Source organism: Corvus moneduloides, chromosome 18 (genome assembly GCF_009650955.1).
Source record: "Corvus moneduloides isolate bCorMon1 chromosome 18, bCorMon1.pri, whole genome shotgun sequence".
Lineage (NCBI taxonomy): Eukaryota > Metazoa > Chordata > Aves > Passeriformes > Corvidae > Corvus > Corvus moneduloides.
Window position 1 is genome coordinate 5674424 of NC_045493.1, and position 23920 is coordinate 5698343.

Here is a 23920-nt window from a genome sequence, read left to right on the forward strand (position 1 = left end):
TTTGACAAGAACAAGAAGAAATGTATGTTGGTTCTTAACATGGTACTGTACAATCCATGATCTAAAGCCTTGAAACAATAAACTTTATCTAGTTTTTTTGGTAGTGTGATGATTGTCATGGGAGGGATGGCTGTGTTGGGGAAGTACCCTGCTCCTGGCATTAGCTTTTGGCACTGCCACAAATACTGCTGGAGGATAGTGTGAAGATAAAATAGCAGGACCCTTAGGGCTGTGAAAGAAACTGCCACTCAATATTCAGATCCTTTTGCAAAATTTATTGTGCAGCATCTGCATCAGCTGGTAGTGAAGATCTCATCTCCAGAACAAGACAGAGACAGTATTCCTTGACTCCAACAACACCACCCCGAAGATGGGCTCTCCTCTATCCTTGACTCTTCATTCAATGAAAACCAATCCAGGCACAATCAGAAGGATGTGTTTTCCTAGCCACTGCTTTTTATTTCCTTATCAGAAAACTGTAAAGCATGAAGAAGACCAAAAAAAGTGTCATGTCATGTAGCAATGAATACAAATGTGAAGCCCTTTTTACCAGGTTTTATAATGAAAATGTGAAGTATTCAGAGGCCCGGAGAGAGAAGAAAACACTCATACATACAGATTAAATTCTCCAGGAGAGGTGTCCCTCCTTTCTATCTCATCGGTACCGGTTACTCTCAGGAGCTCAATCCCATTGAAACCCAGTGTTCTCCAGGCTGAAGACACACTACATAGTCATTGCTAACGAAGAAGGAGATCCTGCCACTGTGGATTTGCTCACTCATGATTTCCTGCTGCTCTGCTTTCTCTGCTCATTGCTTTCTTTCAGCGCTGACACAGTCCTGTTTTTCCCAATAGAATAATCTCTAAAATTGTAAACGTGGGGGGAACACTGCATATCAATCCTGCCCACTGGTAGGCAAGGCAGTCTTCTTCCACTGGATTAAAGAGCTAAACATGTCTTCTCCTGTGGACTGAAGCTTCCTCTCTGCGAAAGCTCATCAGAACTGACTTCTTAATAGGAGCAGATAATTTCAGTGTCAAAGCTCTGTCTTCTTTGCAGGTCTGCTGTACCTCTGGACCTTCCAGAATCACTTCTTCCAACTGTGGAGTCCTGGTTTTGCCAAGAAAATAGCAGGTCCTGTGTTTTCTGTTTACAACTGCAAGCTAGGAGGGACTGACAAAAATCTTATTTTCTCTATAAACCGTGTTTAATTTTTTTTCTGCAGAGGAATTAATTCAGCTCATACTTCAGGAGCTGGAGAGAACCACCAAGTTCATCCTGTGCTCTGCACTGCAGGTGGTTTTTTGGTGGATCTATGGATTCTCTCTTGCTTAGTGAGGCTTCTGGGCACTACAGTAATAAAAGAGCAAAATATGAAGTGGAGAGTTTGCTCTTAAAGCTTAGTAACAGTCATCACTGAGCAGTTACTCTGCTGTAGGACTGCCTGTCCCTTCTTTCCACGGTAGTTGAGGCGGTTGAAGTCCTCCATGACCTGCAACATGGTCTTTCCTTTGGTCTCTGGCAGCACCAGGAATACAAAAATAGCCATGGACAGACAGTATGTCAGAAAAATGATGAAACAGAAATTACCAAGGCCTTCCTACAGGAAAACAAAGAGACAAAATGTGTTCATAAAAATTTATCTCGATTTCTTTCTCTTATGATATAGAGTTTCTGGGTTTGTATTTACTAAAAGAACTTGGTCAGGGACTTAGCTGACATAAATCCTGCTTCAAATGACATCTGACAGTGTCAGTGCCTCTGTCACTGTATCTGCTTTCCCAATGTCACTCTAACTTGTGTAGAGTTAGAAGCATTTGGTGGGTTTGCTACACTTCAGTAAATACCTGGTTAAAAAGGAAGAGGCCATCAGAACTGCAATTAATTTGGGCTCTGTCCATTGCATGAAGTGTTGATAAGAGAAGCATTCTCTGAGTTCAGTAGGGGTCTAACTTCCTCTGAACTGCAACAAACACCCTACTTTGCTTACCACGATGAAAGGGAACGAAAGTCCAAGGATGAAGAGTTGGATCCAGTTTGTAATACCATTAAAAACATAAGCAGCTGGTCTGTATGACTGAATAAATATTTCCGTGAGCAAGGGGCATAGTACTCCAGCTGAAAAAATTTGAAGAAAAAAGGAAGCTTAGAAATTTGCAAGATGCTTCTGTACCTCATACTTCATTTTGCTGCATAAGTTCATGGCTTTAAGTGGCCTGGAAGTGTCTGAGGTGGTGCTTGGCTCTTCAGAAAAAAGGCATGTAGGAATGCAATAGGAAATGAATTTTACCTCCTACCATAGTATGGAGGGAAATATCTACGCCTGCACTGAATCAGAAGTAGGAATTCATGCTTACTATGAAACTGCTATGCCTGGGATCTCTCCTAAAGGCTGCAATGAGGAAGGAATGAGTGGGTAAATGAAATCATTCCAGTAGAAAATACCAACCTGGCCCAATGCCAAAGCTCATGATGAAAATAAAGACAAGTGCAACAGAGCAGTATGGTATCCAGAAAAAGGAGTCCTGTGGTAGGAAATGAAAAGCAAATAAAATCAGAAATTAAAATTTTGTTTATCTAGCTCCATTAGAAATGCTCACCACTACTAACTATGTCAATGCTTAACATAGATCTATTTCCTCTACTTTCAGAAATTTCATGAGATAGCCTCGGCAGGGATCTTGGTGGTCTGTCTTTAATCTCTGTGTACATGGCTGGGAACAGACCTCTATTAATATGATGGTTAGCCCCAAAAATACTTCTTCTCACTAAAAAGTGATTTGTGGGGAGGCAAATAGTTGTGATATCTGCCATACAATAAAACATTAACACAGTTCTAATGCATCAGTGGGGTCTTACCTGTAGTGAGAGAGTGACTGTGAGGAGCCCTAGAGCCAAGGCCATCACAGTGTAGTTTTTCCACAGCAGTGTCTTCCTCCCTGCACGCTCAATGAGGAAACCCTGCAAGCAGGAGGACACGCTGCCAGCTCCGAAGGACAGACCGAAGGCAGTCACTGCTGAGCTGCTCCAGTGTCTGCCTTCACTGGCCAGGCAGGGAATCACTGGAGGACTGGAGACTGGGATGTGGCGCCTTCTCTGGGAGGGTGAGTAAAGGCAGCTGGGGAGCCTGAGCAGGACCAGGTGCTGCAGGGAGGAGCAGGAGGTGGGGAGGTGCCGGGCTGCAGGGGGCATTGACTGGGCAGAGGAGGTCAGAGGTGGCATTCTGCAGGCAAAGGAGAGACAGATGGGAGAGCAGAGTGGGAATGCTTACACTGTTAATTGCTGTGATTCCTGCAGCCCTGAGTCTGACTGAAAAATGATATTTGCTCTTCTTCCAGGGGGTGCTGGGGCTCCCAAGACTGGCCCAGAATGGGTTGTGGTTTTGACAGAAAGACTCTCCACTCTTCCCAGAAACAGAATAGAAATGCCCACGTTTGCAGGGTGAGGGGAGAGGACTTTATGTGATTGGTTCCATGGTTGATTTGTCACAAAAATTTGATTCTTGAAGCTCCGTTTACAGTATTTCTGAAGATCAAAATGAACGATGTATTACAGCCAAACAAAATTCAGCTGAAAAGTCACTTACACACAGGACTGTGGAGAGGATCTCAGTGGTCCCAACCCCCAGTGACACATAGTGGGTTTGATCAGGGGGGATTCCAGCCTTTGTAAAGATATTGTATACATAAGAGTAAACCTGGAAAGAATAGAAATTTGTGAAAGCTGTACACATGTGGCCGCGTTTACACTAGCTTCTGTCTTTTTGGACAGAAAATAACTAACTAGGCCTTAACAAAATACAAAATCATCTTATCATAACAGGGCAATCCATAGAAATGCCTTCAGAAGATGCTTGCTAAAACACAGTTCTTGACTTATCCCAGGTCCCAAACTTCCATGGGAAAAGACTGTATTAATAAAGAGTAACAACAGATCCCTCCTTACAGGCACTGTTGCAGTCATTCACAACTCCTTGCAGAGGTTACTTTTGCTGAGAAACTTGTCAGCAATGCAGAGAGAAAAGCAAAGCACTGCACGCACCACATTGGCCCCGATGAGCTGCATGCACGAGACGACGAGGAAGAGAGTGATGAGCTGCCAGCGCACGGCTCTGTCATGGAGCAGATCCCAAACGCTCTTTGCCTTCTCCCCACGGATGGCTTTTTGCTCTGACATCATGTCATCTATTTCAGCCATATGGTCCCCATCTCCCCAGAGCTGCTTCACAGCTGGAAGGAGAGGAGGAGAGGTGACCAAGCTCACCAGCACAGACATGAATCCAGAAGATTATTTTCTGCTTTGCAGAGTATCTTGTTAGAACTTCATGCTCTTTTCTTGTGTGAATTTCCTAGAGATCTGGGCTTAGATATGACACAGATCCAGATCACTGCTATCTGTTTTTACCCATAAATCTTAATCATGGCCTCATCTTTGGCCAATAGCTGCTGACAGTCTTTCAATGTAAGTCACACCTAAATTCTTACCAGTCCTTTCCTGAATACCCTCCTGATAAAGGTGCAGTTCTAGTGCACACTCCAAAACACAGAAAAGGTAAAATGACTCCTTGTCATAGGTTAGCAAGCATAGTCCCAGAAGGGATGTCCTTGCTATGGGGTGCTTACAGTTTCCTCTGGGAACTGATAGAACCTATCAGTGGCCAGTTTGAATATGGACAATTCATTAAGCCACTTAAAGTTGTGACCGCCTCTATGATACACATTTAAGAATAGACAAACTCCCCCTCCAAGCTCTCTCTCGTTTCCGGCGCTGGGACAGGTGGCTGCGGGCCCCGTGTGGGGGCCAGCGGGCCCGGCCTGGCCCTGCTTGGGCCAGGCCGGGCCGGGCCACGGGCATCCTGGAGCCAATGGACCTGTTCCAGTCATGGAACCCCCCCCACTGCCTTGCCGTGGGCAGCTGGAGCAGCTCGGCTCTTCCCCCTCTGCACTGCGATAAGAAAAATTCAACATTCCAGCTGCAAAGCTGGAAGGCCGAGGTGAGATTAACCCTTTTTATTGCTGTGAAGAGCTGAAAACCCTAGGGAAGAGAGAGAGGAGATGCTTAAAGCTGAAATTCTGTTGAGAAGCTATGATATATCAGAGTATCTTGTTGTAATTTCATGAAGATATGGGGGGTGGAGTGTTCAACTCGTGAGCAGAAGCACCTGCGCTGAGATAGGCAGATGCTGACGCAGCTGTAATTGCATGAGAAGTTTGGACAGGGAGAGATGGAAGCGATGAGGACTTTTGCTCCAAACGGGAAAGGAGAAGCCTCAGTTCCTAGAGATGCTCCCGGAGATAGTCCTAAAGATGAAGATGAGGAAGACCCTTTGCTCCCAGGGAAGGAGAAGGGCCTCTGTTTTTGTTTCTGAACGGCTCAACCTTAAAATTGTACCCCAAAAAACTTCAAGAGTGGACCCTCGAAAGCAGTTGTGGGAAAAGCTGCAAGTCGGGGGAAGGGACTCACACGCAGGCAGAGAGACTCCTCTTCCTAAATGGACTGAACAAAGTTATTTGGAAGTGAGCGGCTGTCTCGTTGTGATAATGTTTTCATAGCACGAGCAAGAAGAGACTTCTCTTTCTAAATGGACTGAACAAGGTTATTATGGAAGTGGTAAACAGACTGAGCATCTTAAGGGTTGTCTTTTTACATTGTCAGTGGGAGAAGGGAGGAAGGTGGGGGGAGGAGGAGAGTTCTGAAGGTGGTATAATTTTTTTTTCTTTCCTCTTTTAGGTCTGTTAATAAACTTCTTTATATTCTTTCAAGTTTGGTGCCTGCTTTGCGTTTCTCCTGCTTCTTGTCTCACAGAGGATGAACAGTGGTGGGTATTTTGGACCAAACCACTACACTCCCATATATAAAAAATAAGTTTACATCCAAGGAGTTCTATCTTTTGATAGTTAAATACCCACAGTGGCTGTTACTCAGTTTCTGTCAGAAGCTGCTGTTAGGATTACAGAAGAACATACAATACAGCATGACAGTACAGGGCCTCTCTCACACAGAGAAGGTACTGTATCTCTACTTTGTACAGGGCAGAATCTGCATTGATGGAAATACAAGCTGTGTGTGATCACATCCCTCAGAGGACCCTGGCAGAGGGTAAGGGAAATACTAGTGCCAAGAGACCACAAATATCCAAACAGAAGTGGCTGACTTTAATGAAAGTTGAATGTGGTTTCAGAGCCAAAAGACCACAAGTCTTTTTCCCACCTGTACCTCTCTTCCAGGCTCATCTGGGGCTTAACTGTATTTTTCCCTTTTTCCTGAAATGAATGATTTATGGCCCATTTCCTCACCTTTGATACATCCCTCCTTGTCCTTCTTGTCAATGAGCAGATAGCGGGGAGAGTCTGGGAAGAAGGGGAGGGTGAGAAGCTGAACAAGGGCAGGAAGCGCATTGGCTGCCAGGAGAATTGGCCAGAGAGCCTCCACTCCAAGAACTTCTCTGGAACAAAACCAGCAGAGTGAGAGGGGCTGAGGAGCCATATGTGCTGGCCATGTGAGCACACACAGACACAGGGTGATTCCTCAGCCCTCCTGCGTGTGTCCCAGCAGCTCCCACCCAGGAGTCTTCAGCAGGGAGTGCAGAGGATCACTACCTGCAGCACAGGAGTTGCAGGTGTTGGCTCCTGCTTCTCAGTGCTGGGCACAGCAAGGCCACCTGTATCCTCCTGCAGCAGCTGAGGGCTCACAGGGACCAGCAGTCCCAGCACAAGCGCTGAAGGAAGAACCTGCACGAGCTGATCCCTCTGCTTCTGACATTACAATTATTACAAGATCTGTGAGTTATCATCCTGGTACCAACTGCCCCAATAGCAGCCACTGGGCATAGGCGTGCATTGATATATGCATGTATTTTAATAGCAGAATAGATTATGTTTCAGACTCTCTTACCTGAGACCCAGAGCAAATCCCACAAATTTTCCAGCAGCAATGGAGGTAGAAGCTGTTATGGCAATCAGCCCGCGGAGCTTCCGCGGAGCACATTCCCCAGCATACATGATATGGATATTCAGAGCTAAACCTGCGGTGACAAAGGACTGTTAGGGCAATGCAAACCCACACAGGTCTGGTGTTTTGGAGGGGACCACTATGGACAGAGCCTGTAGGGATTGGCTCTCAGATACCTTTTTATCCATGCTGAGGATGTGGCTGGCTGACATGAAGCATGTGCCCCATACCTTGGCCTTGTGCCTTTGCTAAATATTTCACTAAGTAAGTACGGGCCCCTGGGAAATCTGTCCTTCAGCAGGCTGGCCTTCTCTTACTTTGTTTCCTACAGCCACATATACAACAGGACTGTGGTTATTTCCTTTAGTCTCAGATGACATATTTCAGTGGCTATTCAGATGCTATGTGCCTTATTTTCTGCTTGAAACCACCAAGCTGGCAAACACTGTACATTCTATTTTCTCAGTGGATTAATTAATATTTATACTCTCAATTTTTTTTTCTGGTTAGTATTATCTTTATCCAACTGCACAGAGATCAAAAGCACTGGCAGAATGTAACCATCTGAGGCATCTGGAAAGTAGAATTGAAAATTCTAATTGAATTGGCTTGAGAACCATTCCATTGTCTGTAATATGGAGGGCAGCATCAGCCACAGAGAAAAGCAAGAGGAAAAACAGAGGCCAGTTCTCTATTGAGTGAGCATGCTTCCCTGAAATATTGCATGCTTTGGCTTTTTCAGAAATTGGCAGTACCTTTTATATGGACTGGATGTAAAGATAGAAGAAAGAGAAATGGAGATATCAGACATTACTAATTTAATTATGTTTGTGGCTTCTTATTTAGTTAAAAATGCATTCAGCAATCATGTTCTCTGCAGAGTGTAGTAAAAATCTGGGATCTGTTTACTCAGGTAAATCCTTGTCACCCTCAGTCACTGCTCTTCCCACTATTTAATACCACAGGTAGGAATGTCAATTTACCTCCACACACTCCAGAAAATAACCTTCCAGCAATGATCATCTCAAAAGATCCACACAGCTGGCTGAGTCCCATCAGAGCTGCACCCAGCAGAGCAGGGATATTGGCAAACAACATGGCCTTCTTCCTGGAAATAATTCAGATTAATGTGAGCATAAATACTGCCCTTGAGTCATTCACAGTCTGACAGGAGTGGCTTGAATTGTACCGTGGTTACGGACTCAGTACTGGCTTCTGTATAGACGCAGTTAAGTCAATGGGAAATGGCAATAGGAAAACTTTGTCACAGACTGGTAAGTTAGTTGAAGCTTTTGATGCCTTTAGTGGAGTCAATATCTACAGTAAAGAACAAGCTTTGTGAGTAGCTGTCTCTGAAATTCTCTTCAAAATGTACATGTACTTCTTGTATGACTTCCCTGGACAGCATTTGCTTTGGGCTTTATAAGGGAGAGGTATGATTTTCCTTGTGATTATTGGCAGATTTTGCCGTTCTATTTCTTCGCTATACTGGTCTTTCACTGGAAGCCCTGGGCTACTCACAATGCCACATTACAAGCAGTGTTTCTCCCAAGACACAGTTTCTTATTCTGCAGTTGTGGGTGTAGATAGAAAGACTGGTGTAATCACTCTTCCTACCTTCCAAATCTAACAGACAAATATCCAGCAGAAGAGGAACCCAGAAGCCCGCCAATGCTGTAAATGGACACAATAAAGGACCACATCAAAGTGATCATCTCTGTGCTGAGAGGAGAGCCATATCTCTTCAGCCAGGTCTCACAGATGAAGGTTTTGATGTACTTTAAAAGAAAGAAAAACAAACAATGGACTCAGTCAACATGTTTTTGCATTATTGCACCACTTTTTAAATTCTCTTAGCTACTTACTGCTCTTTTGGATACATTTCTATCGATAACTTGGTTGAAATCTTAGCCCCAGTGAAATCAATGGGAATTTTGCCATTAACATCCCTGGAGCTGATGTTTTAGCAATGACATCCAATTAATAAATACATCACTATTAAATATCAACTGTGAGTGCCAGTAAGAGAATGGTAGGTGGGTTTTCTGTTTCTGTGCTAAACCCTGACTGTTTTGCTACCTGATTTTTTCCCGCCATTCCCTCTTGTCTGTGGTAATAGTATGAGCTGAGTGTCCTAGGTACCTTTCAGGATGACAAACACCTTCCCCAATTTTCCCTTTCCAGCTGCAGGTATTGGTGCTGACCTCAGCTCTAGAGCTACAGTCCTTCCCTGTCCTATTTCACCTTACAGCCACTTGGAAATAGCGTGTGTGGTAAAGCACATGATACAAGGGCTCCCTGAGCAACGGACAGAGGAGAATGCCCCGGGAGTATTTCAACTCAGTAAGGGGAAAATGGCTGATTTTATGGATGTCATTCATCCTTCCCTTTCCCAATTCTGTCACATCAGACAGAAGTTCAAACCCCATGAAACACAAGAGCAGTAGCAGCTAGTCTTAGAACTAAGAAACCATGATAAGTCTAATTTTGAAAGCAGAAGTAAAAAAGTTAGCCATTGCGTGTAGAGGCATGAATGCCTGGGAGCAGTGAAATCCTGGTAGCTCACTCTTTGAGCTCTCCATGCTTACCTCAGCAGGAGAATTGATAATGGAGACCTGCAATCCATACTGGAAAGCTCCAGTAATGCCCAGGACAAAAGCCAGGAGAAAAAGGTTGTAGCTCATTTTCTCGCAGGAAATAAAAACAGCAAACAAACTGGTACAGCTATTCAGACATGCCTCCGAATGTCCTGTATTTTCCTTGGGAGCTCTAACAGTTTGAACAATGCCACACACCTGCCTCCTCTGAGACCAAGGAGCCAGCAATAGGAAACCACAGCTACTAAAGCACAGGACAGTGAGAACTCTGAGTAGAGACAAAGCTCACAGATGTCTCCCAGAACCCAGTTACACACTTCAGTGCTTCTCTTTTCATCTTTGTCCATCTTAATCTGCACAGTCATAGATAACTAGCTGTGGGAGCATGGTGCAATGTGCAATCACTTAGTGAACAATTCCATCTATTTGTCCTTTCTCGTCCTCCTTTCCCACTTGTTATCCCACCTAAATGAATATTTTGCTCAGTGATTTGGCTGAGACTAGATAAATATTTGGGGATTGAAGGGCATTCCTGGTTTCATAGTTTATTCACCCTTTCTTAGAATTATCTGATAGGAGGCTTAAGAATATAGGACTGCAATATATGTGTCTCAATCCCTCCCATTCCTACTGCTCCCTGTTAGCAACTGTCCTGGGCATATTCTGGCCAGCAACGACAGCATGATGCTGCACCTCTATGCCTGGAATATTTCATATTCACAGTATGACTGCCAAGCATTTACAAGCTGATTTCTAATCAGGGGAATGCCATTGCTTGGATGGGCATCAAACCTCTCCATACCAACTTGCATGCAAAAGTAGTCATCCCCACTTGCAGTCTAGGTCTTTCCTGATGCTTTCTTTGGTTACTTTGGAAAAAGTTCCTTTTTATATAGAGAAAGAGGAGCCTGAGATGGTATTTCAAAACATCATTTTGTTCTTCCTCAGTGTTTATACTCCCTTTGGTTTGTCATGAAGTTCTTGCTGTTTGGTTTGTCATTATTGTGTTGGTTACTGATGAAGCTGAGGATAGCTGGTGAGCTGTGTGCTCCTGCCAGGTCTCTGGGCATGCTCTGGCAGCAGCTGTGGACAGCAAGAGCTGTGGAAGATGAGTAAAGGACAAAGAGAAAAGCACTGATAGAAGCTGAAGTCCAAGGACTGGCGCAAACTAGAGTGGACTGGCTTGGACTTCCCAAGTCATAGGCTGGATAATCAGTTATCACAAGTAAAGGAAAAGTCCCTGAGTGCTATCTTGAGCCTCAATTCAGCAAAGACTTTTTAAGCCCAACTTGTCCAAGCCTGACATTGCCTGTGTATCCAACTCTTGAATTATCAGTTGACTGATCAATTGACTCTTTAAGGGTAGTGGTCATTGGCCAAAAGTTCAAGTATGTATCCCTATAATATATGGCAGATGCTAGGAAAGCTTAATGTCAGTTTTAAATCCGGACTGTAAGATCTTTAGTTTTATCCATCATTTTCAAAGGGCATCTTTACCTAGCAGTGTCCAAAGCGGTTCTGTTAAAAGGCTTTTACATGTTATTCAAACAGCTTAGGGGGAATTCCTTCTCCTAGTGAGCAGCTGCCCTTGGCAGTTCCCCAGGCTAGGATGATGCATGTCTTTGAAAGAATCCCAGCCCCTGCTGGCTTGTGCAGAGGAGCAGTGTTTGAGGACAGCAGCGATACTAGTTTTCTCTAGTGTTGATGGTTATTAATCAATCTAACAGTGCACAATTATTTGATTTGCAAACAGTAATACCAGCTGTGAGTCTCTGAGGATCACTTTTCAAGATGTGGTTTTGCCTAACACTTCACATGATAAGAAAATGTGAACAAGTGTCATAGATTTTTCAGTTGAAGGTGTTTTAATTCAGTATCAATTAACCAACTTGTTAAATGCTTCAATTAAAATTTAACAATTTAGACCATCTGAAATGTAACCACTGTTTGTGTTTGCTTAATCAGTTTATAGACTCCTGATTTCAGGCCAGTCAGAAAATATGCTGGAAGTTGGAATTTGTGTCTTCTGCCACATGTACTCACAGGACTGGCTCTAAAAATCAGGAACTCAAGTAAATGTCTATAATTTCTAAACAAACCTGTTTCATACTGGCATGTGCAGATGGCCTCTGTCCTTCCAGGGCTCTGGGAAAAGGCACAGTCCTGACTCATGGGAGTAGCCTCAGAACTGGCCAAGGTGAGGACCTCTGGACATTGGTGGACTTCTCTCTCCTCTGACCTGTATGTTCTAGCAGGGTGTGCCAGGCCTCTCCCTCTGCTCAGGCAGTCTCTCCAGTCCATCCCTGCTTCCTACCCTGCATGGTTCTTACTGATTTGCTTCCCTTCTTCACTCTTCTCTGCTTCACTTCTGTCTCTTGTCCTTTCTCTGATCCTCACCAAAGGAAAGACAGAATATTTTGCTACCATCGTGATGGTAGTGGCACTTTTTGCTTTCCCTTTGTGTTTCACTCTTTTCATCTGCCCCTCACTACTCTCTCCAAACTAGTAATGAAAAGCATCTCTTCACTTCCCAATTCTATGGAGTTGAGGCCATGAAGATTTTTTGCCTTTTCTTTTATACCCCTGTTATACCTGTTTAGCAACTTCTGTATTCTTAGTGCTTTTTGCCTACATTATTGGACTTGTTTGTCAAGCTGAGAGACTAAACATTTTAGAAGCTTCGTAGCCAGGGATCAGTGTGCCCCAGACCCCAAGGTCCTCTCCAGAACACATTCTATAAACTAAGATAGAACCATCCAGGGGAAGGTTCCTTGGGGAGGGGGTCTCACTTGAGCCTCTCATTGGGGAATCTTTGAGAGATATGCTAATTTGTAAGACCTACAATGATATACCCGATCTTTTGGGGGGGGGGGGGGGGCATTTTGCGGGGCGCATTTTGATGCATATGGACGTGTGCACCTAAGGATCCTTAAAATAAATACCAAGGTAAAATCCCTTTTCCCTTCTAACCGTGTTCGACTCTTGATTTTAAGACCAGGAAAAAGCATCAGAGTCCTGCTCTTGATTGTCTTGTCTCAAAATCCTCCATGCTTCAAAATCTCAGTGTTTTCCAAGAGCAGAGGTAGCTGCTCTTGCCCATGTCTATACATTAGTGACTTCTAAAATAGCAGCAACCACAAAGGAACAAAAGTTTACTTTTATTTTTCATATGTTATAAACTTCGGGTAGTGAAAGAGAGTTCTTGCACAGACTCCTCTTCTGAGAAATAGATCTGCTGTTCCACTCATACCCAGCATGACAGTAATGCATTCCAGAAATGTTTACAATCTTTTTATTCAAAAATGCTGTATTTTTCTTAAAAATGTAGTTAAAAAATACACTGAAAGAAACTTTACCTTCTTATTTTGAAAACATACATATTCTTCTTTGCTGCAAACATGAGCAGTGCTGTGCCTTTCATACAAACAAAGTCAAAAGAAAAGAGGTGGCTTGATTATGTCTTTGAGAAGACATAAGAAGAGAAGACATTTGAGAAGAAACTTAACCAGTCAAGCCAATGCCTATGAAAGGCCACATTAAATGAGGAATGTTGCTCTGTGTTATATCACATTAACTAAAAAGAATCAACATCACATCTGGGTCTTTGCCAATGTGTTCTATGGAGACAACAAGGACATGCTGCAGAGAACATTGTGGTGTGATCTAAAGATCCACATCCAAAACAAGCTTCTGCCATATGAGCTCCTCACCACACTTAATGTTAGCAGAGCATAGGTGCAAAACCCTACGAGATGGACCAGCAGTGTCCATGGGAGCAGTACAAACTGGACTGGGGAATTACTTGTGCTTTACAACATAGGACTGGAAGACAACAAACAAGCCATGAAGAAAACCGGTCCAGAATAAATAGTCTGCAAAACAATGCCCAAAAGTCTGTTGTATAATAAGCCACTTAGCAAGTACTAGAAGCTTTCTTTCTAATCCATCTGTCACATGATTTTATAGCTGAAAATAATTAACCGCTCACTATTGCTCAACAAGTAGGAGTCTATTTGAAATCACTTAATAACAGAAACGACGGGAGCACCAAGACAAGGTACTGAAAATTTCATTTGGTGTCTGAAAACAGAATTTAATCGCATTAACTTCTGGGTTAGAAAGCCCAGATTCAGGGGCAAGAAAGAAGGACTTCTGAGATGGAAGTTACTGTTTGGAGAAATTCTGAAATTTTCTAAAGCATTACATGGTGCTGTATGATGATAAGAGAACAAGGCATCATTCTGTTATTCTCTGATATGGATTCTAAAATATGCATGTGTTACTCAGTACTAAAAAGTGAGAACAGATTATTAAACTTTTGTTTGGATTTATCAGTTCAAGTGTATGTTTTCAAGGTGAATTTAAGAACCTAAAAGTAATATATTGTCCCTAACCATACTTCTCTCTGTGTCCCTGCAAGGGCACATAGCCACTGCTGAATTCACTGCAGAATTCCCGCAGATGCCATCTTCCTTTCTTCTGCTACAATGTGGTGGTTTTGATCTCCTCAGGGCCTTTATAAAAACCCGCATGGGTCTTAGCTTTGAAGTTCCGTTTCCTGAACTCCTCTGAGATTTCCAGGAAGGACTTCCCCTTTGTCTCAGGAAGGAAAAACCAAACGTAGAGAGCAGTGCAGACACAGACCACAAGGAATGGGATGTAGCAGAAATGTGCTAGACTTTTCTGAGGAGGAGGAAAAAACAAGACAGTGTTGGTGACATTCTGTATGACGACAAATAGGCATAGACAAATCCCTCTTCCTGCATGGTCTGAGGTCACCCAGGGAATATTTCTGTGCACCCTGGTAAGGGCGTCACATGCCTGGATGCAACAGCACCCCAACAGAGATTGGGAAATTCGACATAGCAAGAACAGTCTTTTGAAATGTCTTTTTCTTGCTTTCTCCCTATACATAATTGTATAGAATGTGAGCCCTCAGTAGGAAATAAACCAGGAATGTATATTGTGGAGTTCTGCTCCCTTTTGCTTCAGGAATCATCTTAGGGAATGGTGCCAGGGTCTGGCAAAGGGAAATTAAATCACATCTTTAGCTCCAGCTGTTCTCAACTGAGGACAGAGGAGGAATATTGATCATCCATGCCCCAAATGATTCAAATCCCAACCTCAAATCAGAAATCACTGTAGGGAACATGGAGAAAATTTGGTTTAGAGGAGTTCTGGCCACTTTCCTCATAAAGATACTTTGCATAGAAGTGCTATCTTGCTGCTCGCAATACTCTCTTTTCCTGGTCACTATCAGAACCTCTTTCTTGTGCAGAACACTAAAGAGCTGCTTTGCTTTGGGAACGCACCACAATGAACGGAAAGGCTGTTCCAACCAGAAATAGATTGAACCAGAGCAGGGAGCCACAGATCATGTAAGCAGCTGGTCGGGACATTTGATCAAAAACTTCTGTGGGCAGAACTCCTGTTACACCAGCTGGAAAAAGAAATGGCAAGAAAGTTAATAATATTGTTGACATTACATTAAAAACAAGAGAACACATCTTAACGAGAATGCCCAATATGAAGTATGAGGTGAATTTTTTGGTTAAATATTAAGGACTGGGTAATTATTCAAACTTTCTCACATTAGAATGAACTGCCAGGAAAAGTTTTGTAATCCACATTATTCTTACCAGGACCCAACGGTGAGAAAGGCTTATAATTAATTCAACCCCATGGCACTGTAGGGACTGGGACAAGAACTTATTGCCAACTTGTGTGGCATGTGACACTGGCAGCTTGGTTCTATTCTTACCTGCCTTCCTTCAAACTCATGTGAGCAGAGTCTCACATCTACACACTCAGCATGCAAACATCCACAACAGTCTGTGTATTGCCCACCCCCAGAAATGAACAGATTCTGCCAAGAAAAGGCACATTAATAGGCTAACAAATAGATGTGGAAATCGTGCTTCCAGGTGTTTGCAAGAAAATAATCAGATGGCATAGCCAACAATTTCTAGGATTAAAGTGAAGCATTAGAAATGCTGGTTTACAGCCCTAATGGACTGGGCAGCAAATCAGAACCTTGTCATCTGCTTAAGCCAAGAATCACTTCCAAGTGCCTTGGCCTAATAGCCAAGAAGACTGATGGGGAATAACACAGAGAGAAATGGGCACAGCCTGGCCCTGCACAACACTGACTTACCAGGGGCATGCAAACCCCTGTGAAACAGCCAAATACCTCGTTCCTTTGAGTGTGCTATAACTAAAGGGGGTCTGAGAGTTTCCATAAGATGCCTGTACACATCTCTAAGCCTCTGCAGTACCCAAAAGTTTCACTGAAAACACTGAGGGAACTGACCTGGTCCGATTCCAAAGCTCAGGATATAGGCGAAAATGCAGGCCATGCTGAGATAAGGCATCCAGCTAATCTGAGTCTACAGCCACAGAGACCAATGGAAAACCAGTGAGGGCACTTACACTTATTTGCCACCACTGAACACCCCAGTCATATAAAAGGCAAAGCCCAACTCCATTCCACTTAAATAATTAAGTAAAGTTTGTTACCTGCTGGCTCAGAGCGACCATGAAGACAATGGCCCATCCTGCCATGAAGGTATATCCCCCAAGAAGCAGTGGCCTCCGACCAGCGTAGTCTATAATCATGTTCTGCACAAAGTAACACAGTGAAATAAAGCAAGATATTTAAGCTGTATTTATAATTCCTGCCTCTTTCCTCTTCAGATTTCAATACTCTGTACCTAGTTTGCTCTACAATAACTTTCAGGATCTTGTCTGCTTCATTGAAAAAAACCTCAAAAGAAAGTTTTGGTGGCAAGACGGGTGTTCAGGGGAGATGAGAATGTCCCAGCTGCACCTAAACTCTGCCACTATCCATATGGTCTCAAAGCAAGAAAGTTACACTTCTTAGAGATTTCAGACAGTGATGGCAATGCAATGTCTGACCAAATACTTCTGCATTGAGCTATCTGGCTGTGGGTGCTGACAGCCTGGCTGCTGTGCTTAAAGGGCTTCCTTGGCATGAAAAGCAATGTAACCCCCAAATTTGTACTTAACAGCCTCCTCCCTGCCAACAGATGCTGCATGTCACCAGAGTGCATTGAGAGTCTCACACAAGTGATGGATGTGATCAGTTCACAGCTTCCTGTGCCGATTACAACATAGGGGATTATGTCCTGAGGAATTCCAGCCTCTTGGAACACATAAGCTGCATAAAAATACATCTGTGGAGAGAAGAAAGTAGAAAGCAGTAAGGAAAGACATCTGAAAATACATCCCATTGTTTTTCCTGAAGGACCATGCAGAGTGACTAATGCCCTGTCATACAGGCTATTTTGACAGCATCCTTCTGAACCTTCCCATAATGCACAGGTGTATTTTGGGAACCAAATATCTGACATTTGAAGATCTCCACAGGCAGAGAGACACTATTTGCTCCTCTCCCGCTGACAGAATGTTGAATCCAAGTGCTCTCACCCATGTCCCATGACACAGTGCTGCTGCTAGCTCCGGTGCCAGGCTGCTTACCGAGTCATTCCCGCAGAGCTGCATGGCACTGCTCAGCACAACGATGCTCACCAGCTGCCACCTCAAAGCTCGATTTTGGAAGAGCTCCCATGGGTGCTTCGCTCTCTGGCCTTTAACAGCAGCCTGTTCTGCCAGCATCTCTTCCAGCTCTGCACTCAGGTCACTGGTACCTCTAAGCTTCTGCAGTGCTGCAAGGACAAGGGAACCTCTTACTCCTGGGCTTTCTCTTCAGTTTGGTGCTCTGCAGGGTAAAGGATCGAGCAGCAGGTGATGGCTGCAGAAAGCTGCAGGACAGAGCCTGTGATCATGCTGTGACCTTCACAGAGTTGATCAGCTGTGGTGAAGCCACTTGAAAGATTTGGGGGAAAGGGAGTGCAAATCCCTCACCACTGTTTGACAACTGAGTATCTCTCATCAGTGCCATTTCAGCAGCCATGCTTCTGACTCAGATCTCAAGTGACTTCCCTGGGAAATGCAGGCAATTAAGATGTGCTTGGTACACAGCACATATTTCCCAGAAAATAATTCCAGCCACTATGCATATGAGGATTTGTATGCCACAAATCTAAGTAAATCCTTTAATATGAATTGGCTTCAGATTTGATCCTGAGCTCTTCAACCAGCATTTATTTCACTTCATAGTTACAAAACATATTTGCCATTGTGAACACAAGTCTTACCTTTTGACCCTATTATTGTAGCAAATAAGTCTATTGAAGGAAGATGCCTTTCAATTACCTTAATAGATCAAATATATTTAATATTATAAAATGTTCTTTAGTTTGGAAAGAGGAAGTGATCATATTTACAACTTGATATGAAACTTCCTACATGTAAAATTTGTGGCACCATTCCAAAAATTTTGGGACCCAAGTCTCACATGTTCCATGAGGACCTAACAGTCACCCTAAACTCACCAGAGATGCAAGATTCTTTGTCTCCACGGTCAATCAAGAGGTATCTGGGACTTTCAGGGAACCAAGGCAGAGCTGTGAGCTGGATCAGGGCGGGAACCACGTTGCTTGCTAAAAGGAATGGCCAACTCTCTTCCCCTCCTAGGAGCTCCCTAGAAAAACATAAACACAATTTACACAGTATTTTCACAACCTCATAAAAGAGGAAGGAAGGAAGGAAAGGAAGGAAAGGAAGGAAGGATTTAATAAGTGGGCTTCTTGCTTTACATTACCTGAGTCCAACAACCTGCCCCAGCACCAACCCCAGGGCTGTAAATGATGCAGAGGTCAAGGCCACAGCTCCTCTGAGCTTCTTTGGGGCACTCTCAGCCAGATACATGGGCTGAATGTTCATGCTTACACCTGGCAAGGCAGACAAATGCTGACCTCAGCTTGTGGGCAGAGGAGACAAGAATAAACGCAGTCAGCCACCTCTCGAGGTTGCCAGCTGCACTCCTCTGTTGCAGACCATGTGATAACTAATCTACCAGTGCTTGCCATTTACCAAACCTTCAATTTCACCCCTATCCCTTGTATAAGCCACTAAACACACATTCAAATATTCATCAGTAGCAGTGGATAATGAAACTGAAACCTGTCAGGGCCTCAGTTCTATGGTCTTTTCAGCACCAAATCCAAGGTTATGTACAATGTTTCCCTCTACTTCCCTCTTTTGAGGGTAATATCATATTTTAAGTCCCTTATATTGATCATTGTTTCCTGGGATGAACTTCTACAAAAGTTTTTGTGATGGTGCTCATGCTGGTGAGTGACTGACATTCTTACAAGCAGATAGGGATCCATTTTCAGCTCAAACTTTCCCCATGCACAGAGATGCTCATGTGTAGTGAGCAAAAACAAGCCCCCCCCCCCCCGCCTGTATATGCTTTAAAAGAAAGCCCTTAGAAGTGAAGTATAAAATCTGTATATAAAATTTCTTAATTCACTTACGTGTGTCTGGTCATCCTAAAGGATTAATTGCTTTAATATCTTGGATCATTCCTATTTATATTTCTTCTAATTGTTACCACCTTTGTCCTTCTATACTTCTCATGTTGCCGTACCTGCATTCACGCCAGTAAAAAATCTGCTGAGCATAATCATTTCAAAGGATTTGGCCATTCGGCTGAATCCTGACAAGGTTGCAGCTATGATCACAAAGACGTTGTTCAGCAGCAGAGACATCTTCCTTCCAAGAGAAAAGACAGTGGTGAGCACATGTGTGTCAGGTTCAGTTATCAGGTGCCACCTGCCAAGCCTGGAAGCTCCAGCTGGGCTGCTCAGCCCCACCACAGACCATCCTGGTTAATCCAAGCCCTGTTTGAGGTGTCTGTGTGGCATGGGGTGTACCTGCAGTGTTGGCTTTAGGCTCTCTGAAGGTACCACCAGGTTCTCCCCCAGATTCAGGGCTCTTGTGCTCACACCTAGTTTCCATTTGAATGGAGAGGAATATTCCTTCAGCAAGCCATATGTATTTTGGTCTGAAAATGTTAATTTGTTGAAACAGGCAATTTTCATATGATAGTGTAAGTGTTGTGCAACTTTGTCAGAAGGTTTTCATGAGTCCCAGGAGAAATTTCTGCCGAAAACCAGGGAAAAAAAAGAGAGCTCTATTGACCCATACTATTATTATTGCCAGTAATTCTCTCTAGTCCCTGCTCACTGCCTTGCCAGTCAGTCTTTGTTTCTCTTCTTTATGATGGAATATGATTTTATTCCAAGGCAGTACAGGATGAAATCTCTAAAATTTTAGTGGGGTAAGGAAGCCATAGCCTTTCAGGTCTTCATAACCTTGAAACTAGTAAGTCATGGGACCTCAAACCATAATAGGGCCTGCTTCATCGTATAAGAGGAGCAAACTAAAGTGATAGCACATAGAGGAAAATCTTGGGGTCGAGAGAGAGTGAAGCAAAATCTAATTTCCTATTAGTTTATGTTGGTAACATTGGTTTGGGTTTCTTTTTCTGAAGAGAACTGGGGATGGAGCTGTGTATGAAAGATAGGTGAGATAAGACAGATACTTGTACTTACACACAGAGGAAAAAAACCCAAACCACTATGGAGATTTATTGAATACTTCCAGAAATATTTCAGACCAAAAGGTGGATGCACAGCCTGTGAGACATGAGGAGCTGGGATGCTAGCACTGCTCTTTGTAAGCACTCTCTGTTTTTCTAGTGTCATTCCCACCAGTTACCACAGTTTATTTTGAAGAAAAATCCTTAGTCTGATCCATCATGATTTCCCATTTAAAAGCATGGCAGAAAACTGGACACAAAAATTATAGAGATTATGTAGGTGGTTACTGTGATAAGGAGTTCAACTGATATCCTTGTAGCACCCCAGCTGGGCTGGAATGTGATGAGAAGGTAATGTGGGGAAAAAAACCTGTTCCCTGTTGAGTTTTGAGATATGAAATACTGTTTTGTCAGGTAGTTTCTCCCCGCCAACCCAGAATGTTTATAGCAGACTAATCTGTGATAGAAAACTTGTTTTCATTCTTTGTAACTATGGTGGGCATTTTGCTGTAGGGCTCCTAATTCCTCTTAGATTAAGGGAAGCTGCAAGGCTTAATTTAAACTCCAGCACTTCTTACCTTCCCAACATGATGGCCATGGGACCAGCAACCACAGCCCCAGTGAGGCCTCCCAGAGGGTAGGCAGAAACAGTGAAGGACCACAGCAGCAGGACCACGTTGCTCTCCAGGGGAACACCCGTGCGCTCCAGCCAGGTTGTGTTCATGAACGTCTGGATGTACTGAGAGAGAAGGACAGTGCTGCAGAACCACCAGAGAGGTGAAGGACACTGAGAAAGGCTCCTTTTTAATATATCTATTTATGCTGGGTTTGTGCCTCCAATCTCCTCCAGTTCTTAGATGTCTTTTTAGCAGAGTTTAGGGTATAAAACTGTTGCTGTTGCAGTTGGTTTATATCCATATGTAGTTTTTTTTGATAATCTAAAAATTAATTTCACGGGTCTCACTTTGAATCTAAGGGCAAAAATCAACTTTAAAGGATGCAGGTTGGTAAAATTTTAGATTTTGGTAAAGCAGTTGAAACAAAGCTTTTGAATAAATTCTTGTGACACTAAATGGATGGTTTTTAGGATGGCTTTTGACAACAAAGTCCTGTACTCCAGATGTGAATTCTACAGAGGGAACAACATGTCCTTGCTTCCTGTCCCTCAACAGCAGCAGCCTGCAGATTTTCAGTTGCACACCACTGTCCACAGCCCAACAGAGCCACCAAGGAAGGTCTGTCTTGGGGGCAGGCACTTGGACTAGCAGTACTTACTGAGGCTGGAGCATTGATGACGGAGATGTTGTAACCGTATTGGAAAGTGCCTCCAATCCCAGCAGCACATATTGTCAGGATCAGGATCTTGTTCTGAAGCTGAAGAAAAGGGGAAGACAATGGAGGGCTTCCTTGCACAGAATAAAGCTACTCAAAAGACATTCAGACTTTGAGCTGGGGGATTTTCCCATGGCCATGTGTATCCAGTGCATTCAGGAGTTATTGGTGTGCTAGTATTTCTATCCTTTCATGATAGTAACACATATTTTAGTTTAGAGTGCCTTTCCTGTGATGCTGCACATGTTATATGGAGCAGACAATGTTTAGCAGTCTATAATTGTGTATTCAGTATTATGATACAGGTGAAATATGTGGCAGACAGTGAGTTCCTATGCCATGTTCAGGTCTCCTTGAGGACATTTCTTCATGAGTATTGCCACTTGCTTATATTGCCAACTGACACCGCTGCTGTGCCTTGGGAAGCACATGCAGGGGAATGGGCTGCCTCACGCAGCATCATGGGATCGACTGTTGGTATAAAAGTAAGGTCTCTTGACTTTTTGAAGGGTGTAGAACAAGTTGTCCTGGCTGGCCCAACATGGCAGCTGACAGCTAACTGGCAGGCTGACAAGCAAAAACATACATCTTTTTTCCTCTGTTTTGGGCCTGTGCCTTTGGTTTCCCCATATGTAGGTGAAATCCTGTAAGATGCACCCTGAGGGAGTCCTGGGACTGGGAGCTCTGTTCCATGTCTCAAGACCACTCTGAGCATGCTGGAGGCCCCAGCATATCTTTAGCCTGACACCTCCTGCACAATGTTCTGGGTGTCCCAGGGCCAGGATGGCCTTTGCCAGCCCCCTGCTTAAAAACCCCTCCCACTGGGAAAGCTCTAGTGTAACATGAAGAACCCATGCTCAGGCTTGGCTGTTTGCCAGTCAGTGCAGGGCACCTCAGGCCAGATTGTGTTTTGCTACATGAATATGACTCCAGTGACCTTGAGAACTTAAATAACCCAAAGCTGGGGACCTCTTTCTGCTTTACCTGTTCATTTTCTTCTTACAGAGCTGTCCACTAAAGAAAAGGAAATTTTGGTCTAGTCTCACAATAGCTCTAAAACCACAAATTCAAATAATCTTGGATTTTTTCCTTTCCTCCAAGTGTTTTCTTCTAAATAACTTCCATACCAGCCTGAGACAAAATGTTCTCCCAGGACAAAAATTAAAGCCAAACTATTCCAACCCTGCAGCAAGAGGAGGCTGAGCTCTCTCCTGTCCCAGCTAGCAGCGGGTACATTTCACTTGCACTTTCCATGGCTACACCACTTCCCTGTCTTGTTACTGAGAACTGAGCTAAGGATTGGGCACCTGATATCTCTGCTCTTCCTAATTATTCTAGTTCTCCAGGTGAGAGAGTTTCCTCTCCCTACAATAGCACATTCCTTTTTTAATTACAATGTCTAAGAATGCACCACTCCTGCTCATTTCCCCGCTTTCGTTATAGAGTACCTCCCCCATCAAGTCCTGTATCACAGAGCTCTTTTGTGGCCATGAGCTAAAGTAAAATGGTTTGTTTCTCCCTTCAGGAGCCAGTAAACACTACTGTGCTCAGAGCTGAGCTGTATTTACAGAGTGACCTTCCCAAGCCCTCCTTAACGCCTGGCTTCCGCGCTGTTTTCCCAGCCATCATGGTGGTGTGCAGCTGCCAGGAGAGCCATTAGTCTGTCAACTTTATCCCAAGGACTGTGATGAACCGGAAAAATAATTCTACGCAAACCTGACAGTATTTACCCAGCCTTATAAAAATTCAAATTAAAAAAAGTCTCTAAATAATAATAGTAAAATAGATGTTTTACCAGTCTCTGCAGCTTGTTCATCCTCTTTCGTAGGTTTTCCTCTGTCTGCCAAAGGCTCTGGTACTCTCACAGTGCTCTAAAGGATTATTTAAATCTCCAGCATAGGAATGTGTATTTAGTCACCCATTACGTTAGGATAAGACACTTGATTTGGCAGGTGTTTTGCCAGCTGATTTACATTCTCAGAATGGAGCTAAACGTTCATTAGCAAGACAGTTCAATTCATTTTGTTGAAAACCGATGACAGTCCAGGGAAATGATTCTCCAAGATCCAGATCTGTCTAAACCCTCTTGAAGGCCAGTGTGGTTTACAACATGAATTCCTTCTCAGAGCATCTGGCACAGTTAGCAGTATCACTTCTCTGATTAAGTGTGATAAAAGCAAAATTACCTACAATTTTTTTCCCCTGACTGTATTTGTCCTGGAACACAATCTAGGATCTGAAAGACAAACCAGACTATTTCCCTTGGTCCTGTCAACGACTGGAATGAATGAAGCCCAAGCCTTTCAAATCCCTGGTTACTCAAGGCCTTTCCCTGTACGCCTGTCTGTGTTCTGGTGACAGACAAGGAATCCAGCTGTTGCTGGAAAGGCTGTGTACAGAGGTACAGAAGGCTGTGGTCCTGTTCCCTCTCCTTAGCCTGGCACAGAGCAAACAGCCACACTTAGAGCACTAGATCTTGTGAAGTACAGAAGACAGCAGCGATGGCTTTGCTTCTTTCTATAAAACAGAAAGGCACTCCCTGGCAGTGGGAAATGGTGAATCCTTATGAAT

The 23920-nt window shown here is 43.6% G+C and overlaps 2 protein-coding genes across 3 annotated transcripts; both read right to left on the minus strand.

Annotated features, from left to right (window-relative positions):
* Positions 1 to 1373: 1373 nt before the first annotated feature.
* LOC116453111 (solute carrier family 2, facilitated glucose transporter member 11-like) lies at positions 1374 to 9636 on the minus strand. Its single transcript, XM_032128214.1, has 11 exons — positions 9541 to 9636; positions 8570 to 8730; positions 7936 to 8060; positions 6896 to 7025; positions 6298 to 6446; positions 4043 to 4230; positions 3588 to 3698; positions 2861 to 2962; positions 2451 to 2526; positions 1992 to 2119; positions 1374 to 1601 (listed from the first exon to the last, which is right to left on the minus strand). The coding sequence occupies exons 1-11, from the start codon at positions 9634 to 9636 to the stop codon at positions 1395 to 1397; spliced, it is 1473 nt and encodes a 490-aa protein (XP_031984105.1). The 3' UTR covers positions 1374 to 1394.
* A 3051-nt stretch (positions 9637 to 12687) lies between these two features.
* Positions 12688 to 23200, minus strand: LOC116453110 (solute carrier family 2, facilitated glucose transporter member 11-like). Of its 2 annotated transcripts, XM_032128212.1 has the most exons (12): positions 23145 to 23200; positions 21293 to 21391; positions 20596 to 20756; positions 19064 to 19188; positions 18233 to 18362; positions 17964 to 18112; positions 17047 to 17234; positions 16632 to 16742; positions 16066 to 16167; positions 15860 to 15935; positions 14862 to 14989; positions 12688 to 14232 (listed from the first exon to the last, which is right to left on the minus strand). In XM_032128212.1, the coding sequence occupies exons 1-12, from the start codon at positions 23163 to 23165 to the stop codon at positions 14032 to 14034; spliced, it is 1491 nt and encodes a 496-aa protein (XP_031984103.1). In that variant the 5' UTR covers positions 23166 to 23200; the 3' UTR covers positions 12688 to 14031. The 2 variants fall into 2 exon arrangements, with proteins under 2 accessions (XP_031984103.1, XP_031984104.1); XM_032128213.1 differs by lacking the exons at positions 12688 to 14232; positions 15860 to 15935 and having other exon boundaries at positions 14898 to 14989.
* Between the last annotated feature and the right edge of the window lie 720 nt (positions 23201 to 23920).